This window comes from Palaemon carinicauda, chromosome 25, assembly GCF_036898095.1.
Source record: "Palaemon carinicauda isolate YSFRI2023 chromosome 25, ASM3689809v2, whole genome shotgun sequence".
Lineage (NCBI taxonomy): Eukaryota > Metazoa > Arthropoda > Malacostraca > Decapoda > Palaemonidae > Palaemon > Palaemon carinicauda.
Genome location: NC_090749.1, coordinates 90,752,065 through 90,764,738, shown reverse-complemented (window position 1 = coordinate 90,764,738; position 12,674 = coordinate 90,752,065). Strand labels below are relative to the sequence as shown.

The 12,674-nt window shown below is 36.6% G+C and overlaps 1 protein-coding gene across 1 annotated transcript; it reads left to right on the top strand.

Moving 5' to 3' along the window:
- The first annotated feature begins 3,149 nt into the window (after window positions 1-3,149).
- Window positions 3,150-10,241, top strand: LOC137618693 (uncharacterized). The gene is made up of 2 exons (XM_068348854.1): window positions 3,150-7,332; window positions 7,687-10,241. The coding sequence occupies exons 1-2, from the start codon at window positions 6,097-6,099 to the stop codon at window positions 9,841-9,843; spliced, it is 3,393 nt and encodes a 1,130-aa protein (XP_068204955.1). The 5' UTR covers window positions 3,150-6,096; the 3' UTR covers window positions 9,844-10,241.
- The last annotated feature ends 2,433 nt before the right edge of the window (window positions 10,242-12,674 follow it).

The window sequence follows — 12,674 nt, the reverse complement described above, 5'->3', positions numbered from 1 at the left end:
GGTCATATTGACTTTCTGCCTTCGGGAGAGGTCCTTCTTTCCCCTAACAAATTCTTTTTGGCTAAGAACGAAGACCCTCAAAACAGATGGTCCTCCTGGAAAATTGTTCCCCTCACGCAAGATCCGTCTCTGTGCCCTGTTACTACTCTTAGGTCTTATTTATCCCGGACCTCCTCTAACTCCTCGGGGCCTCTATTCGTTAGAGAACAAGGCGGTACCATTACTATTAAAGGGATCAGGCAACAAATTTTGTATTTCATTAAACAAGCTAACCCTGACTCTTTTCCTCTTGCACATGATATCAGGGCGGTGGCTACCTCGGTGAACTTCTTTCACCACATGAATTTTACAGACCTTTCCAGGTTTACAGGGTGGAAATCACCGTCAGTGTTCAAGAAACACTACCTTAAACATTTGGAAGCCCTAAAATTTTCTACAGTAGCTGCAGGGAGCGTAGTTACTCCCAGGTAACTCACAGGTTAATGCCTTGTCTCTTTATCTCTCCCTCTTACCTGCCTCATTTATACCCTATTGTATTCGTTGGTCTCGCACCTGAATACTGTTATTATATTTGTAAATTTTTATATACTCCTGAGTATCTGTATATTATCACTCACGACATTATTATACCTACTTTATTGGATTTATGTTCATATTTAAGATACCCTTATAATTATTTTTTGGTACTCATTTCTGATTAAAAGCATCCTGTATTTCCCTTACGCTTATGTTTTTTCCTTTATTTTGCGAGTTTGGTGACATTTTCTCTTGTATAGATTCACTGGGCGGCACAGGTTCGAGCCCAGAAAAGGGATTTTGACGTAGGAAAAATCTATTTCTGGGCGAAGGACCTGTGCCGCCCAGTGAACCCTCCCAGCTCCTCTCCCTTGGAGTCCCCAAACTTTGGGTGCTAAGGAGTTGGGTTCTGAGCGGATGCATTGTTAGTAGTACCGAGTGAGGTTGAACGGCTCTCCTCTATTGGGGTTTCTGTCGTGGATAAATCTAAATAGTGCGGGACCTCTGGACTATACGCCCAATTTTATACCGACACCAATAGGTGAGCGAGCTAGTTAACCTAGCACTCCTTTACATTTTTTTCTCTGGTATATTTAGCAGTAAATTACCTAAGAATAAGTGCTAAATGGAGCTTATTCACTGGGCGGCACAGGTCCTTTGCCCAGAAATAGATTTTTCCTACGTCAAAATCCCTTTTTTAGGGACCTTCTCTCGACAGTCTCTCATAGGTTGTGTTCTCTCAGTCATGTGACTCAGTCTATACAATGTAAGGATATTTAGTCAGTACTGAGACTTGAAGCATCGCAGTGTATTGCCTCTGGAGTAAATGGATATGATTCTGTCAGTGGTGTTTTAGAGTTAAGTTTAGTTTAGGGATTTAGCATTTGGTCTCAGAAAACTATTTTGTTTTGTATTTAAATGTACAGTATAGGCAACCCACAGTTTTAAGCACAGTAAATGTGTGTGCGTGTGTGTGTGTGTGTGTGTGAGAGAGAGAGAGAGAGAGAGAGAGAGAGAGAGAGAGAGAGAGAGAGAGTGCACATGTGAGAGAGAGAGAGAGAGAGAGAGAGAGTGTGCACATGTGAGAGAGAGAGAGAGAGAGAGAGAGTGTGTGTGTGTGTGTGTGTGTGTGTGTGTGTGTGTGTGCACGCTTGTTGGAAAAGGACAGAAAAATCTTTTGGGTGAGAAAAAACTTGGATATTGTTGAAGATGATTGAAGCAGCCTCTCTTGCTCGTCTCGTGGAGGTTCCACTGCGAGAAGGTTTAACTCATAACAAACCCTTAAACCTGAACATTTGAGAATTGTGCTCAAGCTTTTCCTTGGTTAACTTACAGGCTCTCAATGTGACCCATTGCCAAGGTCTGTTGCAACAGTGTGCCTCATTTTCCATCTATTTAGTTTTACTGGCCTCTTAGTCTTCTTCCTGTTGAAGATGCAGTCATTTAATATTACTGCAAAACTTCTGTTTACTTTTATAGAAGTACAGATACAGGAATTCCTGATGACCAGATCACATCATGCCCTGAATACTGTACATTCAAGTCCTCCACTTGAATCTAACAATTGGTCTCGTTTTGAGCTATTACTTAATGATTCAATTAACCTTCTTTCATAGCTATCGCTTAATGACTTGGTTTTGTAGGGGTACAAGTGCGGATACTGCGCCAAGATCCTTTTTATGGACTCTCGAAAAAGTCAAGTTCTTGGCTGCGACGTCGTAACGACTTGCGTGGACTGTTATCAACCGAGTCCCTGACAGCATCAATATTGACTGGTGATCGAGAACTCCTGGGCCGACCAGAATGAGCGGCTCTGTTGCCCTTAAGGTTCAAGTTTGAGATTGTTCTATGGGCCCTGATTTTCTGGACCCACCTGTACATTGTTTTATTTTTGGATATTGACAACATTGAAATTTTCTCTTGGAGGGAGCTTACTCAGTCACCATTGGTTTTGTCTCAAAGTAAGATTCTACACAGAATGTCTTTTCTTGAACTGTCCAAGACTTTAACCGTCCTTGCAAAGCCTCTTGATAAACACGAAATATTAAAACAATTTTCACGGGTGACATTTTTTTGGGTCGCCCTGTATCTCCAACTAAACTTGTCCCTTACTTTCAGCTCCTCTCTTGTTTCAGTGAATCACATCTTATCTGTTTTGCAACTGATGCTTGCTGTGGTTTTTCACGCTGCTTGAAGCTTAGGTGGTCTTTGACACTGCTAGTTTTAATTACTGCTCTCACACATTTTCAGTGTCACTCCTAGATAGATATTCAGTTTTTTTTATTAGGAAAAAGTATTTTGCATTTTATCTCATAGAGAATTCTCCATCTCTCAAACAGATGTCAAAAAAATATGTGGGGAATATTATAAACTTATTTTAGAATATAAAACTTTAGTAGAAATATTTTTTACTTTTATACTGAATTTTATAGAATACAGTGAACCCTCGCTACTTCGCGGTTCGACCATCGCGGATTCACCACTTCGCGGAATTTTTCCATAACCCATATATATACAGTAATATATATATATATATATATATATATATATATATATATATATATATATATATATATATATATATATATATATATATATATATATATATATATATATATATATATATTGTGATATCCCCATATGTTGTACATATGCTAACATATCTGATTTGTTAAAGTTTATTTTTCCATTTTCTTTGTGAATACTTCACCTTATTTCAGCGCCATCTTCATTCCATTCTTCTCATTATCTTTTGTTTACACTCGCCTTCCTGCTGTAAATCATCCCTGTTTTCTTACCTTACATGTTATAAGGTAACTCCAAATTTATTGTTTTGTTAGAATACATTGTTCTCACCACGAGATTCATCTACCTTACTCACCCATTCACTTTGCATTGCTTATTATTGTTGTTTTGAAGTGCTTTTTCATTATTTTGTTTAACGTAAGATTAAAGTTTTGTTTATAACATAGTTTATTGTTCCTGTCCTCCAATTATCCTGCTATTGGTGCTTCTGTTGTCTGCAACCAGCTTTAAGAAGATACATTTGATCATAATCAACAATCTTATACACTCGTAATAAGAAACTAGTGAATTTGGAAGTCTACCCATATGACTTCTATTTTATTGTGTGAAGAGAACTACCGCCCATTGTAAAGGGGTAATTGTTTGCACAGTGGTTCGTCACATAATAGTTGGGGGCCTGTCCGGGATCTGATGTGCGATATGATTCATCAAATTTATATCAAGTGATTGAATCGTGAAAGAACAGTTCCAGTGATTATGAACAGTATCGAGTGTTGTGTTGTGGCGTACCAAGGATAAAGGACGACAGTAATAATTCCAAGGTAAGGTAGATGTCTTGTCTCTCTCTCATTAGACATTTATGTATAATATATGTCTGGGTAGTCATTTGGTTGTAAGAGGAACAAGTCACGCTTAATATAGTTAAGACTTGGGTATGCTGATTGTCCAGCTTCTAAACCACCCTTATTAATTGAAGATGCCCCCAGTAGGTAGCTTTTAAAGTTTCGCCTACTCAAATCTCGTATCCCAGAGATTTCTCATAAAAAAAATCTGAAGCCCTAAGATTTTGCCATTTCTTAAAATCGCCATTCAAAAGTGATATTTAGGAAATAAGTCAAATTTCATTATATGTGATTTATTAAATTAAGTTTCATTATAAGTGAAATTTCCTCCATCTCTATTTCATTATAAAGTGATTTATTTTGTTATAGAAATTTCTTAAGTGAAGTTAGCCAATTTCCAATTTCGGAGATTTTCGTAATTCTAATCGTTATCTCTAGTCAGGAAATTAACTTGTATATTGTTTGGTGTTAAAAGTACTATTTTGGTGTACAAATAACATTTACGTGTCGGTAAATAAATATTTAAATACTTGTGTTAAATTACTCCTGTTATATCTATAAAGCGCATACTACGTATTTTGTCCAGTTTGCGCATTATTCTGATAATCGATTACTTTAAACTAGGTGTTGACTATTAACTAGATACTTTATCATAACGAGAATAATATAGTATTTATATAAATTAAAATGTAACATTGAAAAGTTATCGTATTTAAGCTGGTATAAATTAAAAGGAAATGTAAACTAGAACGTGCTAATTAGGTATGTTTAAAGTAAAAAATACCTTTGCGTTTTAAAGCCTTGTTTACCGATTTGGTAAAATTGTTGTAAAAGTTTGTGATGTTAAGCGTGTCGTTTGAGTAATTATGAAGTAGTTAGCCGCGTGCTCAAGATCTCTAGCATAAAAAAAAAATTGTTCACTCGTTAACTGTGAATAAAAGTTTTATAGTATTATCGTAAGTTTCGCGAGACTTAATTTTGTATTTAAGCTATTTTTGTGTAAGGTGATCTGATCATATAATTTTGTAATTTTGTGATCTCTCGATCTTGTAATTTTGTGATCGCTATTTTGTATTTCTGTGATCGAAAGATTGTTATTTTGCGATCGTATGATCTTATACTTATTCTTGTAAAGTTTGGATATTTATTCTAATTTGTACTTATCTTGCGCCACAGGCGACATTCAAAATGCCTTTCAACTTGCAACAATTTATTGTATCACCACGGGATCATGTGGAATCTCTCACAGTTGCCACAAAAACTGACCTAAAGAATCTAGCTCGCCATTATGATGTACAGGTTCCCGCAACTGCCGTAAAATGTGTAATTCTCAGTCATATTTTGAACTTCCTTGTAGATGAAGATATTGTTCCAGAAGAAGAACTGGCTGACGTTCGAGCTCTAACAGTTACCAATCCAAATGGTGACTTGGATAAATTAAGTCTGCAGCTGGAGTTGGAAAAGATGAAGCTGCAAGCCGCAACTGCCGCCGCTGAGGTAGAAGAAAGGAAAGCCGCTGCTGCTGAACGAGCCGCAACTGCCGCCGCTGAGGTAGAAGAAAGGAAAGCCGCTGCTGCTGAAAGAGCCGCAACTGCCGCAACTCTGGTAGAACGATAGAAAGCTGCCACAGAACGAGAAAGAGCCGCTGCTGCTGAACGAGCCGCAACTGCCGCCGCTGAGTTAGAAGAGAGGAAAGCCGCTGCTGCTGAGCGCACGGCTGCTGCTGCTGCTTCCCTAGAACGTATCAAGGTGGAAACTGCTTTGGAGCAACAAGAAAAAGAAAGTGAACAGAAAAACAAAGCTCTCCGTGTTAGGCTGCAGATTGAGAGAGAAGCGGCCACAGTAACAGAACGGGATCTGGCATTTATAAGACTGAAAGAAAAGGAAGAAGGTAAGCTAATTCCCGAACCCTTTGATGTGGGCAAGGTGCAGAAATTGTTGCCCACATTTGAAGAACGGGAACCTGATAACTACTTTTCTGTGTTCGAAGACACAGCCAAGAATCTCAATTGGCCTCAGGACAAATGGTATTTGATCATCCGGAACTCATTTAAAGGTAAAGCATTATCTGTATGTGCCACTATGTTAGAGGAACATGATTATTTCATAAATTAAACAGGCAATCCTTGATGCTTATTCTATTACTGCGGAAGGTTATAGGCAAATATTTCGTAATAGTCAGAAGCAAGTTCAGCAGACCTTTTTAGAATTTATGAATGGAAAGATTAAACAGTTTCAGAAGTGGGTAGACAAAGTAGATGTCAAAACTTTCGAGCAGTTGAAAGATTTAATAGTAATGGAAGAGTTCTTAAGGAAAATACCAGGTAGCATTAATGTGTATCTAAGAGAGCAGAATGAATCTGACCCTAAGAAAGCCGCTTTAAAGGCAGATGACTATGCTCTTATTCATAAAGTAGGTAAAACCCCATATAGAGAAACTAGACCTAAGGAAACTTGTACATACTGCAAACAAGAAGGACATCATATTTCAGAATGTCCTGATCCACATTGTGCAGCTTCATACTTAAAGAGAAAACCTAATCCCCCTCAATTCTCTCCTAAGCAAATGAATCTGCCCAAACAGGAACCAAAACCTAAGGTGGAGAAGAAAAAGACCTTCCATTGTGCATCACACGAGTCCCAAGCGTTTGCACCCTTCACTTGCTCAGGCAAAATAAATGGTAAACCTGTAACCATACTCAGAGACACTGGATCCTCTCAAACGATCGTCTCTCCTAAAGTAATACGACCTAAAGGTGAAACTCACAGGTATGTTGCAGTTAATGACTTAACCAGTAAGTCTATGTTGCCTCTCATTAATGTAAACCTTCATTGTCCTTATTTCTCTGGAACTACTGATGTAGCTGTAAATTCAGAACTGTTACCATGCAAGAATGTAGATGTAATCCTGGGTAATGACATAGCTAACTCTGTTGTCTTAACAAACTTGATAGCAGTATCTCCAGGTGATGTTGTACAGGAGGAATGCTTAGCAGTGACACGAAGCAGTAAAAAGGACACCCCTACTGAATCATCATCAAACCCGTTGCCAGTCTCTGAACCTATGGATTTCAACGAGTTGATGAGTACATATAAGATCCAGCCTGATTCATTTAGCTATCAACAAAGGAAAGATGTCACTCTACAGCAGTGTTTCAACCAAGTGAAACCAAAGGATACCAACAAGTGTTCTTATTTTTATATTAATAATAATGTACTAATGAGAAAATTCAGGTCCAGCAAGAACAGTCATCTAGAAACCTGGAAGGATCTATTCCAGGTAGTTGTTCCTAAGGATATAAGACCTCTGATCCTAGAATTGTCTCACTCTGCTGACTCTCATCTTGGTATCACTAAAACATATGAACGCATCAGTCAAGACTTTTATTGGCCAAACATGAAGAATGACATTAAAGAGTACGTAAAAACATGTACAACATGTCAAAAAGTAAGTAGTCCTAATGTAAAAGTACCAGTTGCACCCTTAAAACCTATACTTGTGCCTAAAGAACCTTTCAGTAAGATCATAGTAGATTGTGTAGGCCCTTTGCCTAAGACAAAAAGGGGACATGAATACTTGCTTACGGCCTTATGCCCAACTACCCGTTATCCATTTGCAGTACCTTTAAGAAACATTTCAGCCAAGAACATCCTAAAGTCACTAGTGTCCATATTTACTGTTGTAGGATTTCCAACTGAACTACAATGTGATCAAGGAACCAATTTCATGAGTCATGCTTTTAAAACAGCTATGAAAGATTACCATATAACCCAAGTCTCATCCTCAGCTTACCATCCACAGACCAATGGAGCATTAGAACGCACTCACCAGACCATTAAAAATCTTCTCCGGAAATACATCCATAGTTCAGGTAACGAGTGGGATTGCGATTTGGAACTGATCATGTACATCATACGAGGAGTTCGAAACCAGTCTACTGGTATGTCGCCTTTTGAACTACTCTTCGGTCGACGGCCACGAACTATCCTCAGTTCAGTCAAAGAACGCATCCTGAAGTTGGGAGATAATGAGGTACCTATTTCCCAATATATTTCAGAACTCAACAGGAAACTTTCAGATCTTCACTCCATTGCCAAAACTAACTTGATAACAGCTCAAGAGAAGATGAAGATTAACTATGATAAAAAGGCTAAAACCAGAAGTTTCAAAGTAGGAGATGCAGTGCTGCTATACCATCCGATTGCAGGCTCTCCTCTACGAGAGAAATACCAGGGACCATATACCATCACTCACCATATCTCGCCAACCAACTATATAATCGCCACTCCAGATAAGCGTAAGTCTACTCAATTAGTCCACATAAACCTCTTAAAGGCCTATTTGTCTCCAACAGCTGAAAGTAAAACGGTAATGATTACTAGTGCCTTACCATACATAGATTGTCCTATGGATCAATTTACAGATGATCCAATAACTGCATCTTGGCAGGATTCTCAAAACTCGAAGATCTTGGAAAACTTATCAGACTATCTACAACCCTTATATGCATCAAAATGTAAATCTTTAGTAGCTTTATTCCATGAATTTCCTAGTATAACTTCAGATAAACCAGGCAGATGCACCATGCTAGATCATGACATCAAACTACAACCAGGTGCTGCACCCATTAAACAAGCTTTCTATCGAACATCACAGAAGAAATTGGGTATCATGAAAGAAGAAGTGAACTACTTGATAAGAGAAGGATTGGCAGAACCCAGTGCGTCACCATGGGCTTCCCCATGTCTCCTGGTAGGAAAGAAAAATGGTAAATTTCGTCTTTGTACCGATTACAGGAAAATTAATAATTTAACAATTAAAGATTCGTATCCTCTACCAAGAATACAAGATATCATTGACCAAGTAAGTAATTCGACCTACTTAACCCAAATAGATTTGTTGAAGGGTTATTACCAAATTAAATTGACAGAAACGGCAAAGGAAATTTCTTCATTTATCACTCCATTTGGCTTATTTAGTTATAACGTAATGCCATTTGGATTAGCCAACGCACCTGCCACCTTCCAAAGAGTAATGTCTTTAATTTTACAGGACTTGGAAAAAGTATTTGTATATTTAGATGACATCATTATTGCCTCTGACACCTGGGTAAACCATATTCAAAAGATAAAAGAAGTTTTCTCAAGGTTGAAACAACATGGATTAACGATCAACTTAGCAAAAAGTAATTTTTGCAAAGGTCAGGTATCTTACCTTGGTCATCGAGTTGGCAGTGGTAAAGTATTACCCCATGATGCAAATATTAGTGCCATAACTTCTTATCCTGTTCCAACTACCAAACAGGAATTAAAAAGATTTCTAGGTATGGTAGGATATTACTCTAAGTTCAGTCCAAATTTCTCACCATTCACAGGACCACTATTTGCTTTAACTTCTTCAAAAGTAAATTTTTCTTGGAGCCAACAACATGATCAAATATTTAACCAGCTAAAAACTTACTTGTCATCTCCTCCTATATTAATGGCACCTAACCTCACCAAACCATTCTATCTCCAAACAGACGCTAGTGATCTTGGATATGGGGGCATTTTATTACAGCATCCTGCTCCAATAATAGCCATAACAGGAAACCTGCCCCCACTAGCTGATCTGTTACCAGTCTCTTATTCCAGTGGACGATTTATGGGTTCCCAACTAAATTGGCCCACAGTGGAGAAAGAACTATTTGCCATCGTAGCTACCATCCAAAGATACGAGATTTATGTTGATGGACAAGACACGATCTACGTCTACAGCGACCACTCTCCTCTGTCGCATCTCCATAGGTCCACTACTCTCAACCCTAAACTTTTGAGATGGTCATACATACTATCTGCACATAATATCCAAGTAATTGCCATATCAGGACGAGAAAACATTGTGGCAGACTCATTATCAAGGATAACCTCGGTTGATCCTCAGGAAATGGAAAAAAACAAAAACAAGGGGGGACTGTGATATCCCCATATGTTGTACATATGCTAACATATCTGATTTGTTAAAGTTTATTTTTCCATTTTCTTTGTGAATACTTCACCTTATTTCAGCGCCATCTTCATTCCATTCTTCTCATTATCTTTTGTTTACACTCGCCTTCCTGCTGTAAATCATCCCTGTTTTCTTACCTTACATGTTATAAGGTAACTCCAAATTTATTGTTTTGTTAGAATACATTGTTCTCACCACGAGATTCATCTACCTTACTCACCCATTCACTTTGCATTGCTTATTATTGTTGTTTTGAAGTGCTTTTTCATTATTTTGTTTAACGTAAGATTAAAGTTTTGTTTATAACATAGTTTATTGTTCCTGTCCTCCAATTATCCTGCTATTGGTGCTTCTGTTGTCTGCAACCAGCTTTAAGAAGATACATTTGATCATAATCAACAATCTTATACACTCGTAATAAGAAACTAGTGAATTTGGAAGTCTACCCATATGACTTCTATTTTATTGTGTGAAGAGAACTACCGCCCATTGTAAAGGGGTAATTGTTTGCACAGTGGTTCGTCACATAATAGTATATATATATATATATATATATATATATATATATATATATATATATATATATATATATATATATATATATATATATATATATATATATATATATGTATGCATGTATTTATGTATATTGTATGTATCTATATATGTAGGTATGTATATGTGTATACATATAAATATATATATATATACACACACATATATATATATATATATATATATATATATATATATATATATATATATATGTATATATATATATATATATATATATATATATATATATATATATATGTATATATATATATATATATATATATATATATATATATATATATATATCTAAAGTAGGAAGATGTGATGTAGTTCTAAGGGAAAAGTATGGGAAATATGTCTGGGTAATAAGCAAAGCTCTACCTCCAGTTTGTTTCTTCATTATGATCACAGATAAACGTAAACAAAACATTGGTTGCCATTTTTTATCGTGCTTTTTAGCGTGTTTAGGAAATGCATGATATAAAATCGCCTTTAATATTTGTGCCTGTTTTAGTTTAGGGTACTGTAGTACATGCATTAAGTGTTCTGTACATTAAAGGGTAGTTTGTTAACAGTACTACGTACAAGGGAAGGTTTTAAAAGTCTGAATATACATGTTGAATAAATAGGTAAATATGGTGTCACTACTTCGCGGATTTTCACCTATCGCGGCCGGGTCTGGAACCTATCTACCGCGATAAACAAGGGTTCACTGTATTCAGGAAGAAAATTTTCTATTTAAAATGAGGAGACAGAATGAAATTAATGACAGATTCCATTTGCAAATCTTTAACCATAAAATTTCTGGAACAAAATTATTAATTTAAAAAAGTAGTTGAACATTTGTTGAAGTTAAAATGTCATTTTGATATTGTTATCAAGTTTCAGAAGTCAGAATCTGTTAAAATCCTTTGCTAGTGCCAAGTTCCTTTACAAATATTTTAAACATTTTCTATTGAAAACCTGCAGGTTTTAATCTTGGATTATATTCAGCCATTAGGAATGTCTTATCAATGTTAAATACCTGTTGTACGTCATCTCCTGTGAAAGATTGTGGATTCTTAACTGTGAAACTTTTTTCCCAACAGAATTTGGAAAGATTTTAAACTTATTACTTTGCCTTGTGGCACCTCTTGGGTTGCATGGGGCAGGGAGTGCAGTGTGGCCGCCCACCTGAAAAGGAGGAGAAGGAAAGAAGAGGAAGAAGAGTTGGTGGGGAGGAGGTATGGGATCCCACACACTTCTTTTTCACCCCCCCCCCCCTCTCCCTCTTTCTGCCTACCTCCTTTCCTTGGTAACTTTGTGAGTTTCTCAGATTCATTCCCTCAGTGTCTATCTATCTCTTTCTCTCTCTCACCTGACTCTCTGTTTCAACCATTTTCCTCCAGATGTTCAGTTCTGTAACTTTGGTCTGAATTATGACGATTGCCTCATTAGTTAAATTGGCAAGAAGGAATATTTTGTTTAAGAGTAATCCCTTAGATAGTTCTTGCCAGTAATTCTGTTTATTTGTAAAAAGGCTTTTAATGTTCTTGATAAGAGAGAGTGAATAACTGTAGTATTGCATTTGTCAAAACCATTTCCCTGTTACTTTCATTATTTTGATCCAGTTATTTCAGTACATAACTTTTCTGATGAATATTTTTCAGTTTTTATGTGTGGTATTTTTTCTGTTCTTTAAGCAAATGTAGAAATGATTATGCACATTATTTGATGTATATTGTATGAGAAAATATGACTTGAAATGTAGTGCTTAACACTTTCAAGGTTTTGTTTGAAATACTTCTGGTTTCTATGAAGGAATATGTGTTCTGTCTCCTATAACTGGGAAGCAAGATTGTAATTACTACTTATAATCTGACAAATGAAATCTGGTTGACAATATTTACAAGTCTTAATTGGATATATCTTAAAAACTTAATGGTAATACTGTTTTAAATTTTACTGTAAAATTTTCTATTTCTTTTGCTGTTATAGATGTCACTTATTTTCAGTTGAACTGAGATGCAGAATGAAATGTAAAGTATCATTTAAGTAAGAGTCACATGAAATGTAAAAGCCACTTTTGTATAATGGTCTTAAAAGACTTTGTACAGCATTCTTATGCTGCAGTAATTGAATGGAAGTTCTGTTCAATTGTCATTAGGATTACACGTCAACTGTATTCACCATTTGTGCAGACAGACGCATTGATATTGCGGGTGCGTTTAGATCTCTTGGTTCTAAGGGGACCGTACAGGGCGGGC